Source organism: Dromiciops gliroides, chromosome 2 (assembly GCF_019393635.1).
Source record: "Dromiciops gliroides isolate mDroGli1 chromosome 2, mDroGli1.pri, whole genome shotgun sequence".
Classification (NCBI taxonomy): Eukaryota; Metazoa; Chordata; class Mammalia; order Microbiotheria; family Microbiotheriidae; genus Dromiciops; species Dromiciops gliroides.
Genome location: NC_057862.1, coordinates 103,407,924 through 103,422,191, shown reverse-complemented (window position 1 = coordinate 103,422,191; position 14,268 = coordinate 103,407,924). Strand labels below are relative to the sequence as shown.

At 38.0% G+C, this 14,268-nt stretch overlaps 1 protein-coding gene across 1 annotated transcript in view; it reads left to right on the top strand.

Annotated features, from left to right (window-relative positions):
- ADD3 (adducin 3) overlaps positions 1 to 14,268 on the top strand; it is a 160,812-nt gene that overhangs the window by 138,100 nt on the left and 8,444 nt on the right. The window contains 8 exon segments of the mRNA XM_043982771.1: positions 5,532 to 5,670; positions 8,059 to 8,112; positions 8,115 to 8,209; positions 10,095 to 10,175; positions 11,501 to 11,650; positions 12,151 to 12,294; positions 12,396 to 12,494; positions 13,368 to 13,550. Coding sequence (XP_043838706.1) covers positions 5,532 to 5,670; positions 8,059 to 8,112; positions 8,115 to 8,209; positions 10,095 to 10,175; positions 11,501 to 11,650; positions 12,151 to 12,294; positions 12,396 to 12,494; positions 13,368 to 13,550 — 945 coding nt within the window.

Below are 14,268 nucleotides of genomic sequence, written 5' to 3'. Positions count from 1 at the left end.
ATTCTTGAATATAAAATTTTGTTAAAGTTTAATAAGAAAATGAGTTAAGTAATAGAAATTAAATGACAGTTGTAAAGCTAGTTTGTCTATAAGTTCCTTAAGCCAACAGAGAAAAAGCCCAAATTCTCTTTGACTTGTATAAACTCTACATAGTGTCTATGGAAACACTAGATTGGAATGTATGGACTCTCTGTAGACAAATAATGAAGTGCCCATGACAGAATGCAGGAATCAGGTGTAGCCTCATTCCCTTGCTCATCAAGTCTTAGGTAAAATCTAAATTCAAAAACTGGTAAAGAACTGGGTGGTCCTTGAGTTAATAAAAACTGAAAGTTTCTCAACAGGCCCCAGCTAAACTTGCTTGTTTAAAATGGAAAACAGCTGGTGGACTTGAGAGAAAAAAAAATTCAAGTTTCTGTGCTTTCCCTCCACAAGAAGCATTTTGACTGGTTAAAAGAAATGTTCAATGTCATTTGCACAATAGGACAAGAGTGTAGGTGGCGATAACCTAAGCGTTTCAGTATCCTGAAAATTTTTCAAATCAAAACCATGTTAAATGTTAAAGACATCTTAAAGTTAGGTGGAAATTCAAAGTCACATATAATTCTAGTATCTATATCTATATAACCAAGGTCTAAAAATGCTAAGAATATACCATAATTTGAATAGCTGGCAAATTTGCCAACTATCTATTTAGGTTTGGGGAAAAGCTTAAGTTATAGAAAATCTTTATGTGTGTTTTTCTCATATATTCTCCTTGAAAAGATACCATGCTAAACTGTTAAATTCAGGTTAAGATACTGTCACAAGAGACAACTTATCCAGAAGACATATATTTATGGTTTTCCCCCTTTCAACAGGCAATGATAATCTATTTTCCAAATGGTTACATTACTTTATGGAGGAATTCTGAATTTATTTGTAATGCTTCTAATCCCCCTTCAGAGGAGATCTAATAACATAATTGCAGGGTGCCTTGGGTACAGCTAGTCTGTAATCTTTTCCCTTTTTTCCACAGTTTTCCTCCCCCCAGTAATTACTTATTATGAGGTTATCCATCCAGATGTATTTTTTAAAACACCAACATTTGCCATATTCCTGATATCCATCAATGTTCTGTTAAATGATCCTCCATTGTAATGAAGTTGAATAAGACTGATAAATTAACCTTAATTTAGTTTTGTTTAAAATTCACTAAAATAATCCTGTCTGGTCCTTTTTTTAATTAATCCTCATCTATTTTGTTTTCACATTTTTCATCTCTTGCTTCTTCTTTCTCCTGAAAGTTCTGTTCTCTTAAAATTGTTCTTTAAACCTCAAAAAGAAGGTTTCAAAATTGTTTTCATTTTACCAAGAAAGTCTTAAACATCTGTGAATGTGAATATACTGAATGCTGAAGGGTAGCCTTAACCCATGTGAACTTCAAACTCTGAAACCCTATATATTTAAACATATGCATTCTTTCAGTTCTGCCTTGAAAAGAAATCATCCTCTCTCTAGTTTAAATTTTTTTTTAATTTTTCACCTGGTAACTTTAGCCATGCTTTTCAGAATTGTTTTCTGAGATCACTACACTCATCTCAGCAGTGGGAATGAACCAGTTGTGGCCATTCATTAATATGTCCATTGTTAAAGAATGTGATGACTGTTTTCTTGTCCTCACCTGAAGATGAAGACCCCATTCCCCCAATAGATGATGGACAGGCTAATTTACATGATGAGAATTTCTCATTAATGACTTTTAGGTGATGAAGCTCTTTAAACAAACAAAAGAAATCACTGCTTATATTTTGTGAAATGAATTTGTTAACTATTGTTAACTCACCATCCAGATAAAAGTTGAAATTTCTTCCAAATTCTTGAATCTGTAAGTTATTGAGATGGGAGAAATAAGGTCTAACCAGCTGAATTAATTCAATAGGTACTTGTTATAGGCCTGATATGTTCTATGAACTGAGGTAAGATGTAGAAGGCACAGTTCTTGCCTTCAAGGATCTAATAGTATGGGAGAGAAGTCATACCATAAAAAATAGCATGAATAATGTACCTCCATGGACATCCAGCTTTTAAAGCTACAGCTTAGTGAGGAGATCACTAGCTTCTCATAGATTATGTCCATAGAGTGCAAACTCTTGGCAGGTCCCACTGACAGAGAAAGGCTTTGAGTACAGACCAGGCCATATACTGCATGTCCTCTAAAGACTGGCCTGCTTCAAGAGGCTCATTTAATTGTTGGAAGATTAGTCACAAAGAGACCAACATTTTTGGCCACAGATTTGTGAAAGACTCCGCTAAGGCATCATGGGTTTGTTATCCCCCTGAAGGGAGGAAATGCAGACAATGAAGAAATCACCAAGCTTTGGAGCCTAAAGTGCCAGATAAAGAAAGAGCAGAAAAGCACTGGTCCTGGATTCAGGAGGACCTGAGTTCAAATCCAGTCTCAGACACTTAACACTTACTAGCTGTGTGACCCTGGGCAAGTCACTTAACCCTCATTGCCTTGAAAAAAAAGAAAAGAAAAGAAAGAGCAGAGGCAACAGGAAGTGCTCCTTGAGCTTGGAGGAGACAGAGCTCACTGTCCTCTGTAGTGATTAGGATTAGGGTATCAGAGCTTGGCCTTGAAGGGTGGGCAGGAAAACAGAAGGCCGAGGAGAGAGATGGAAGATTTTTCCGACACAAGAAAGGGATCGAAAAAAGTCAATATCGTCATGCCTTTTCTGCCAGTAGAAGAGTCAGAACCCCTCTCCATAATTTAAAGGACTGGGAGCCCTTTCAGATTGCACCTTTTTGGGTGCCTGCAGAACATAAAAAACATTTTAACTGTGTGATGGAAATATCCTCCCTGTTGGTAATGAGTATCCCATTTTGTCTCTGAAGTTAGTTGAACCTTCAGTACAGGAATCATCTCTTATTCATTGTTTTTTGGTTCCACTTTGCCAAATAGTTCTCTGCACATAATAGGTGCTTGCTAAATATTTGTTTAAACCAAAAAGTGAAGGCTGCAGACAAGGAAATGTCTGCTTATTACTGGAAGGGAGGCAGAGCTACAAGAATACAACTTGGCCTGTATTTTTCTATGAGCATTTATTTGTCTATTATAAAACTTTTGTAGTAAGATCATGCAGGTCATCATTGAGTATGAATTCTCTAAATACCTTATAGATAGACCCAGCTATTCATATGCTTAGAGTAGTGGTTATTGAGGATCCCACCTCCATCCCCACCAAAGAACTTTCATTTATGTGAGTTGTATCTATTTTATGTATATGGGTTGTATCTATTTATATTTGCTGTATTAGAAATTAAAACATCTTAGTATTCTTATGAAAATAATTTTGACCTTACAGACCCACTGAAAGTCTCAGGGACTCCCTGGAATCTCTGGACTATACTTTGAGAACGTCTATCTTATTATCTAGAAAGGGAATAGACAGTTTTCTAATGTGTATAAAAGTTAATCTTAATGTGTCTTATTAAGAACTGACATGAGAGTTATTCTAATTTTAATCTCATGTAGTTAACCAAGCATTCCCTTTGGACATCTAACAAACCGGGAGTGTTTTACATCAATTTTCTCTGGTTGCACTGTTAACTCACACTCAAGCTCTAGATTTAAAAAATTTTTTAACATTCATTTTTTTATTGTGAGTTCCAAATTCTCTCCTTCCCATAGAACTCCCCCACCCACCCATTAAGAAGGCAAGCAATATAATACCCATTAGAAAGGCAAAATCATGCAAAACATATTTCCATATTCACCATATGGGGGAAGGGGGCAAGAAAAAGAAATGGAAAAACATATGTTTCAATCCATACTCAGAGTTCATCAGTTTTCTTGAACGTGGATAGCATTTTTCATCAGGAATCCTTTGGAATTATCATGGATCATCATATTGATCAAAATAGCTAAGTCTTTCACAATTGATCATCATTACAATATTTCTGACACTGTGTACAATGTTCGCCTAGTTCTGCTCACTTCATTTTATATCAGTTCATATAAGTCTTCTCAGGTTTTTCTGAAACCACACCCTTCATCTTTTCTTACAGAACAATAGCATTCCAACACAATCTTATAACACAACTTGTTCAGCCATTTCCCAATTGATGGACAGCCCTTCAAGTTCCAGTTCTTAAGCACTGGGTTTCTGAAAAAAAAACTAGGCAAACAGTCTCAGGTGGAAGAACCAAATTCTCCTGGGATCTGCATAATTAAGGCTTTAGGCTTATTTAAACTGGGCATATGATGAAAAGACTTTTTGAATCTTATGGTAAATGGCTTTGATTTGCTCCTGGGGAGTACAGCATGAACTGTTAAGTATTTTTTTTTTAGATATATTGTTTTCTTAAATTTTAGAGAACTCAAACAAGACAGGAGGGTGATACTACAGTATGAATCAAATAAAACTCTAATTTGTGAGGCTATTAATGAAAGAGAAAACAAACATAAGTGAGAAAGCACATAGTGGCTTAATAGGATTAGTTTGGGCAGAAAGTAAAATAAACTGTTTAGACTGATAGGATGACCTGAAAGAATTTATATGGCTGATGAAAATTTTCATTGTAGGAAAAAACCTGAGTTACCAGAGTAATGTTTTTTTCTCTTGGGTACATGCACTTTGATTTACATAAAGAGCACTTCTGAGTATGCCTCTTTTTTGTCTCTAAAAGTGAAACAAATCTCTGCTATGGGCCTATGGCCAAAATGGAAACATCTGGAACTTGAAGTTAGAAAGAATTAAATTGCTTCAGCACCTGGTGGCCCTTGCAAAGTGCTGCTGTTGGAAAGTAGCCAGTACCAGCTCATTTTCATAGCTCTTCAGACTACTAAAGAGCTGCCATAGAAATCACAAACTAGAAATTAATGATTAACTAGACATGAAGAAGTAAGAGAGTGTGGTAGAATGAAGAGAGTACCTGACTTTGAGTCAGGAAGAACATCCTTTGAATTTCATGTGTGATATTAGTTATGGGACAGTCTGCAAGTAATTTAACTGTTCTCAGTCTCATTTTCTTCATTTGTAAAGTTGGGATGATTCCTATAGAACTCCCCTCACAGAGTTATTGTAAGGCCGATGAGACAATAAAAATAAATCACCTGATAAACTTTAAAGCACTATAGAAATATCAGCCTGAAAGTAAAAGTAGTAGGCCGTGTGAAGTGCTGTAAAGGGAAAGAATCAATCCTGGTTGTTTGTGTTTCCATGTTATTTAGCCTCTTGTATATGGTTTTAAATTGCTTAAAATTTTTAAATTAAAATTTATTAAACAGGTTAAAAATAGGGGCAACTAGGTGGTGCAATGGATAAAGCACCGGTCCTGGATTTAGGAGGACCTGAGTTCAAATGTGGCCTCAGACACTTGATATTTACTAGCTGTGTGACCCTGGGCAAGTCACTTAACCCTCATTGCCTCGCCAAAAAAGGGGGAGGGGGATAAAAATTGTTTCTTAGTCAATAGAATGTTTGGTTCCAAATATTTAGTTATTATCAAAGTTAGCTATTCTCACTGATGAGCCTTCTTTGTTTCAGGCCTTTCGAGAAGACCTGGAATGCCTTATTCAAGAGCAGATGAAGAAGGGTCACAATCCAACTGGACTGCTGGCATTGCAACAGATTGCAGATTATGTCATGGCCAGCTCTTTCTCAGGTTTTGCTTCAACTCCCCTCAGTAAGTTAGTTGGAAAATTAAAGTTTTGTCATCTGTGGCTTCCTTTTGAAAACATCCTATCATTTTTTGAGCTCTTGCCTATGTTTTTGTACTGTGTGTCTTTTAAGTGGAATTTTCAGGGGAGGGCATTTAATCCTTAGGATAAGACAGCAATATTTGTTTTTACTGTTTCATATCATTGCATGCTCATTTTTTGTAGTAGAAACAGGAAATGTCAGGGAAAGAGTCAAAGATAAATGACATTTCAAACCTGGGTAACTAGGAGAAGGGAAGCACCATCAATATAAATATGTAAACTGGGGGAAGGGGCAAGTCTGCAGGGTTATGGGGTAGTCAAGAGGGAAAACGTAGAGAAACAAGAAAATTCCCGATCACACCTTGAGGGACACCCACTCTAGGGTACAAAAGAAGATGAATCACCCACAGAGACCAAGCCAGAGTAGTCATACAAGTTGGAAAAGAATCAGGAGAGCGTGGTGCATTGGAGAGATGAGAATATCAAATAGAGGGTGACCAATGGCATCAGACTCTACAAAGGAATCAAGTGTTAGAATTGAGAATGTAACATCAGAGTTTGCAGTTGGTAACCTGTTAGTGACCTTAGAGTAGTCAGATTTCAGGGGCTAAGGAGTGAGTGGGTTTGAGAGCAAGTGAAGGAGATGAGTCCAGGCACCTCTTTCTAGAATTTTAGCAGTGAAGGGGAGGAAAGCTGTAGGACGATAGCTTGAGCAGAATATGAGCCTGAGGTAGAGTAATGGAAAAGTGGTTGGTTTGTTCATTTTCAGAATACTGGGAGCTAGAGTAAGGTTACAAGCAAAAAGAAAGGAAACAGTAGAGATGGGGAAGGAGACTTCCCATGAGCGATGGGGGATGGGGGTGGTGGAGAGGCAAGGAAGAGTAGAGAGAAAGATGAACAATAGAGTTAGTTCCAGAGGAAATGTGAAGTGGTAGTGGAACTATAACTAGAAATTTTGGAGCCAAGGCAAGTACCACCCACCATGCCCAAGGTGTCTTCGGTTAAGGGAGAAGGTTTAGACACTTGTGGGAGCGGGGTTTGGACATCAGCATAAAGTCACTACTGGGGAGACCTTGGTGGAGGTGGAGCTCACTCCAGCATGCCATCTGGTGGTTTCCTGTTTTATTTAATTATTCTTGCTACCTAGATGCTAAACTCAGTTATTTCTCTACATTGGCAAAGGATTTTAAGTGCTACCAGTACCTAAGTTCAGTATATTGGAACAAAGCTCTCTAACTCTAGGGCTCTGACTGATAGAATCAAGTACATAAGTGGACAGATTGGCCTTGGCAAGGAGAAATGATAGGCCATCTTAGGCTGAAAGGAATGAGAGGATGAGTCAAAACATAGAGGTTGTGAGATATGGAGGAGTGGAAATAAAAGAGCTAGTGACAGATGGTCTTAATCTTCACAGTAAAGTAGAAGAGGATGCAAGGTCAATCTGTTGGGAGAGAGAGGAGTCAGGGTCAATATCGGGGCTTGAAGAGGTTTAGCACAGCGACGGTGCAGTTATTGGGGTCAAGAGAAGGAGGAAGAGCCAGCTAAAGGGATATAGAAGATAAGTCAGTCAGAAGAAAAACCTGGATAGTGGAGTATAGATGCCAAGGAGGAGAGAATTTCAAGAATGAGGAGTGAGCAAAGGTGTCAAAGTTGATGAAGACTGAGAGAATGTCTTTGGGTTTGGTAATTAGGCCACTGATGACTGTTGAGGGAGCAGTTTCTGTCATAGAGTGAGGGCAGAAGCCAGGCTATTATTTAATTCCATTCTAACTTAAATGCTTTCTGCATTTGTATAAAAGGCGTTGTTGGGTTTTTTTCATTAGAGATGTAATTGTTAATGGTTTTCTCCCCCAACAATCAGCAGTCTTAGTGGGTGTTTTTTTTTGTTGTTGGGTGGTTTTTTTGGTGAGGCAATTGGGGTTGTGACTTGTCCAGGGTCACACAGCCAGTATCAAGTGTCTGAGGTCGGATTTGAACTCAGGTCCTCCTGAATCCAGGAGTGGTGCTCTATCCACTGCACCACCTAGCTGCACCCAGTCTTAGTGTTTCAACAGTAGTTTCATAGTGTCACTTAACTTTCTTTTCGATGGCTATGTATGGATCTTGGATTGGTTAAGTCTTAGAAATGGTTACTTCCTGACATCCTAAATAAGTAACAACTTTTCCATGCAAGAAGAAAAGATGGCTGATATTAGTTTTACTCTGTATGCTCTTATTGTATTCCATGAAGGAAGCTTGTCTGAGGAAACAGTGTATGAGCTGGTAAAGCAGGCATCATCCCAAACCTAGACTGCTTCCCTGAAGAGAAATGAACTGAACTGAAGTGATTTACAAGGAACTGACTTTAGTCTTTCTCTCCCTTTCTCTCCCAGGCCTTGGAATGGTTACACCCATCAATGACCTTCCTGGTGCAGATACTACTTCATATGTAAAGGGGAAAAACTCACTCGTTGTAAGCTAGCCAGCTTATATAGACTTGCTGACTTGTTTGGGTGGGCACACTTGGCAAATTCCTATATCACAGTGAGTTTTTAACTATTTAATACGCTTTCTTTTTGATCATCCATTCTTGCTTAGAAGCTATCATTGTTTTTTTTCTCCTTTCCCAAGGGTAAGGGTGGAAGAGAAGGGAAAAGGGATGCATTAGGGAAGCAGCTTTCAACCTTTGTCTTCTAACTGCAGAACACCTAATATTAATTTGAACCTTCCTATCCCTGAGGAAGAGACTACAACTCTCCCAAATTGTTCAGCTCAGTTCACTGACTGTCATGCTTTTAATCCAGGCCAGGGGACTGAGCCAGGAGGTCATGAAATATCTCTCTAGTACTAAATCTTAAAAGCCTAGGATGTCATATCCACATGGCAACAAGAACCATTCCTGCTTCCTTTTGAATTTTCGTTGCATTAAAGAAGCAACATGGTGGGAAAGGCAGAAATGAACAGAGAAGATTTCTAATAGTTCTTTGGTTATCTGATCATTTTACTGTTTGCTTTGACCTGATTTTTTTTTAATTTATTTTTTTTTACATTGCCTATTTAGGAAGTGAGACAGAGTAAAAATGTCAAGGTAGTTTTGCTGTGATTGGCATACCATTTCACCATACATAAATTTGGTAAACAAAGCACCTGAAAGATAACCATTAATTCTGAAGTCAAACCTAAACTTAGATTTGAGTCTTAGCTCTGCCATTCAATGTGTGTAACATTTGACATGTTACTTAAGCCATGAGTCATAACCTACTTCCCTCATCGAAAATTGAAATGGTATTTAGTCTCTATTTAACCCTACAGGAAAGTATGAAGGGAAGAGGATAATGAAGGAAGGGTGGGGAAAAAAAGGGAGTGCAGAGTAGGGGAGGGGACAGTCAGAAGTAAAACACTTCTGAGGAGGAATAGTTTAAAAGAAGATAGAAAATAGAGTAAATATCATGGGAAGGGAATAGGAGGGAGGGAAATAGTTATGATGATTGAATATAATGGCAAAACATATGGTACCTACTTTGCTGGGCTAATATGAAGAAAATTCTTTGTCAAGTTTAAGGTACTTTATTTAGGTTATGATGAACAGGATACTATCAGAAAAACCTGGAAAGACCTACATGAACTGAAGCAGAGTGAAATGTACTGTATACAAAATAACAGCAATAGTGGGGGAAGATCTGCTGGGAAGCATGTGGTTATTTTCAACAAGGCAATGGTCCAATATAACCCTGAAGGACTTATGAAAATGGCAGCCCATCTACAAAGAAAGAAGTGATAGTATCTGAAAATAGATGGAAACAAATTTTTTTTATTTTCTTTTTTCTTTTTTTTTTTGGTGAGGCAGTTGGGGTTGGGTGGCTTGCCCGGGGTCACGAGGCTGGTGGGTCTTGGGTATCTGAGGCCGGATTTGGGCTTGGGTGCTCCTGGTTCCAGGGCCAGTGCTCTGTCCACTGCACCACCTAGCTGCCCCTGGAAACACATTTTTAAAAATTTTTTTTTTCTCTTTGACAATTCCTCAGTCTGAAGTTTTGGGAGTTTTTTTGGCTGTTTTCTCTTACAACCTAGCTAATGTGGGAATGTTTTCCATGACTACTCATGTATAACTTATTTTGAAATGCTCAAGTTCTAGTGGTTGGGGGGTGGGAATGGAGGAGAAAGTGAAGTTGGAACACAACTTTTTTTAAAAATTGATGTTAAAATTTGTTTTTACATATATTTTGGAAAATAAAATTCTATTCAATAAAAATTTTAAAAAAAGAAATGGTATTTAGTCTCCTAGTTTCACAAGATCAAGTGATCCTGTAAATCTATAGTAAACACTAAATATTTGTATATAGCAATTCATACTTTTTATTTGCTAGTGTTATATGTAAAATTTGGTGTTAGACTGTAACTTCCAGTGCGTTTGTTTTTTTCTCATTTCCAGGTAAGAATAAGCAAGGAACAAGATCACATTATCATTATTCCTAGGGGTCTGTCTTTTTCTGAAGCCACAGCCTCCAACTTGGTATAACTTTCATTATTACTATGTTACTATCTCTATGATTTCCTTACCTTTCTTGAACAGCTTTTAGCTTTCAGTCTGGGAGGACATGCATAAACATATATATATAGTTGTCAAAGAAAAACTGACCAAGCAAAAAGTGTTAAGGGGTATTCAGATAATTGTTTGTTTGGAGGGATGGAGTTTAAATATAAGATAAGTAGTATTCCTGATAAGAAAGCTATATTTGAGTAGTTTACTTATTCATATTTCAAAGATAATCTTCTTTTACATTTCATGGTCTGTGCTGGCTGCCTTACTAAAGAAAGAGAAAGAATGCTTCATAGACTTTAAGAAACAACATTTCTCATAGCATCATATCCTGGCATTTATCTTTTTGTGTGCTGTTAATCATTCAACAAACATTTCTTATGCATAATTCATTGTGCATTGTAAGTGTTAGGTACTGAGACAGATATATAAAATAAGAAACTTGCTACTTGCCATCAATATGGTGAGAGTGATAAGATTTGAACACATATCATACATATTAGAATGTAATCATTTTGGAAGAAGAGCACAAAAGCCCCCTGGCTTGTGGGAGGTGAAGGAGAGATTATTTTCATCCAGAGGGGAGGGGGAATCTAAAAAGAGTTCATTGAGGATGTAACACCCTAACCAAGCCTGGAAGGATGGGGATTTCTTTAGAGCAGTATGGGAGCCGCTGAGAGGAAAAACGGGAAAAGCATGAACAAAGCTGAAAGAGGAGAAGACACCGGGGGTGTTTGGGAGACAACAGGTCATCTAGTTTCCTTGGAGTATATGGGAAAGTAGCTTGAGATAAGACTGTCCAGGTGAGGTAGAATGAGATTGTGGGCTGTTTGAATGCCAGATTATAAATTTAGACTTTATTTGGAAGGTGATGGAGAACAACGGAAGGTGTGGGGTTTTTGTTTTGATTTGATTTTTTTTTAATCTATAGAGTGATAGTTAAAGCTATACATTAGGAGGATTAAGCTGGCAACCTACATAGGAGAAATTGGAGGTAGAAAGACCTGTTAGGAGGCATTCCTATCCACTGGCAAGAGCCTCAAGAATGTCAGGTCTTAACATTAGTCCCAGATGCTGCAGTGCTGCAAAATGGAAACTTTCCAGCTAGTGCAGTATAAAGCAGACTTCCCCAGACCACCTGATAATAAAAACTCGATAAAAAACTTGAGTTACTGGAAGGCTTCTCAAGAACTATACTATCTTGGTGGTGCTAAGTTTCATTGGAAATCCTACCAGTTTCCCTTATGTTTGACTCAGGACATATGCAGAGCCTCATGCATCTCTTTCTTATTTTGCAGGTAAAAGTCAATATAATAGGAGAAGTAGTTGATCAGGGAAGTACAAATTTGAGAATCGACCATACAGGATTCAGTCCTCATGCTGCTATCTACTCCACACGCCCTGATGTTAAATGTGTGATACACATCCATACTCCTGCAACTGCAGCAGTAAGTTGTGGGTTGGGGAGCAGAGGGCCCCTACAATGACTTGGGGGAAATGAATTCTTTTTGTACATTCTCTGTGCTCTTTGTTCTTAAGCCTTTAACCATTAAAACCCTCTTTCCAGTGATTTCTTTCTGTACCTGGAATGTAAAAATAGGATACTTTGGACCAGAGGTTTCAGTTCTGCTATTTATAATAGTTTGTGGGAGGACCAGTGGAATCAGGAATTTGGATTTCTTTTAAAATATGAGCCATTTAATGAAAGTTATGTTAGTATGAACCTTGGATGAGAACAAGATATTTAATATTATCTATAGGAATAAATTGGCACACCATTTAAATTGGTGGTACCCTGCAGATTCCGGGATCTCATATCTAGTATTTTGCAGAAGATTGCAGGGAAAAGGAGTAGCCGAGTACTTCATCAGCTGTCTGAAGGGTATCTAGTCCCTGTAGAAGTTCACTACTGTTTGGGCTTCATCATCATGTTGATACAACTAAATAGGTATCCTCAATGAAGTGTGGAATCCTTCCAATCTCTCAAGAGGCACTGATACTGGGAGAAGTTGCATATTATGATTACCAAGGATCCCTGGATGAACAGGAAGAAAGAATTCAGCTACAGAAAGTTCTGGGGCCAAGTTGTAAGGTATGTGGCAGGGTTTCTGCTAATGGTGGCTATTTTTGTTGCTGCTGCTATTGATTCAAACAGTGTGATTGTTTCAAGTGATTCTGGGACTTCTATTTTAGGTACTGCTGCTGAGGAACCATGGTGTGGTAGCACTGGGAGAAACAGTAGAGGAAGCCTTTCATTACATTTTTAATGTGCAAATAGCCTGTGAGATACAGGTAAGATGTAAGCTCTGTTCTCACTAATGTCTAAAAATCCATTTGGCCAAAGGTCCCTAAATAATAACACTTTTAATTAGGGCCAATACTTAATTATCTGTTGAGCTGGAAACCGAGGTGACATCGAAAGCTACAAATAATCCCACTATGTCATCTTTAGGTCAGTCTTCCCCATGCCACTTCCCAAAGCTTTTTGCCAAATCTCTAAATGAGAAGTTTAATAGAAGATTCCTTCTACTTCTGCTTTTCTTCTTATGGAAGTGATTAGAGGTAAAGAGAAGTAAGAACCACCACCTTATTCATCAGCTCTTGAAAAATTGTATATTAGTTGTAACTGCTTTTATTAAAGCCAGAGGAGTAAGGACAGGATTATTGTGAGTTTGTGCAATTTCCTTTTCTATCCTCAAGCTATAGACTATCATATTTTTTTTGTTTCTATTCTTTAAAATGAAAATAATATTACCTACCTCACAGGGTTGTTTTAAGGAAAGCACTTGGTAAACCTGAAATCATTACATAACTGGGTTATTAATAAAACATTATTGTCATTATTTTCCTTTAATAAGTTTAAGACATTTTATACATAATTTCTCCTGTGATATATTATGTAAGAAGTAGGTAGTAATATTAATTCGTTGAGAAATTTTTTTAAAAGTTCTCTCAGCTGACCTGGAAATTTTTAATGTGCCTTTCTTTCATTTTGGTCTTTAATATCTCAGCTGTGAATTTCTACAAAAAGGTGTTAGCCTTTTCCTTTGGGTGTAGGAACCTGTCCAAGACTTACATAATTTTACTGATCAAGAATTTTGCTTTTTTAAACAAAATATTACCCACATCACCCTATCTGGCTGTAATTTTTCCCACTGATTACAGGTCCGGGCATTAGCAGGAGCAGGAGGAGTAGACAATCTACTTGTACTTGACCTGCAGAAATACAAAGCTTTCACTCATTCTGTGGCAGTGGCAGGAGGAGGAGGTGTGAACATGACTTCCCAACAGAAATGGAAAGTTGGAGAGCTTGAGTTTGAAGGACTAATGAGGACACTGGACAACCTGGTAGGTGGACAGTCTAAAATGAGCATCCATTTTGTTTCAGGCCCAAAAGGTTCCCTAGCTCCCTTTGGTATTGGAGACACCTTTGACCTCCCTCTCAGAGAAAAATTGCTCTGAAAGCCCTTCTGGTTTGTTCTATCTCTGTATATATAGGTGTCAGAATGGAAAATATAGATGCCATTTTGTCTTTGATTTCCTATCTCTTACACAAATGTCCTAGGACAGAATGCCCTGAAACACAAGAAAAGAAACCTCAAAGCCTTAGGGATATTTAGTAGTAAAACACTTTTAAATATCTACATCAAATATGAATATGTAGCAAAGAATTTCTTTTTTTTTTTTTAAGTGAGGCAATTGGGGTTAAGTGACTTGCCCAAGGTCACACAGCTAGTAAGTGTTAAGTGTCTGAGGTCAGATTTGAACTCAGGTACTCCTGACTCCAGGGCTGGTGCTCTATCCACTGCGCCACCTAGCTGCCCCGCAAAGAATTTCTCAATGTTTCATTATTTGGTTTTTAGTCAGAAGTTGTGAAAGCAGGGGGCAGCTAGGTGGCACAGTGGTTAAAGTTACTGGCCCTGGATTCAGGAGGACCTGAGTTCAAATTTGGCCCCAGACACTTGACACTTACTAGCTGTGTGACCCTGGGCAAGTCACTTAACCCTCATTGCCCGCCCCCCTCTTCCCCCCCCCCCCCAAAAAAAGTTATGAAAGCAGCATTGTC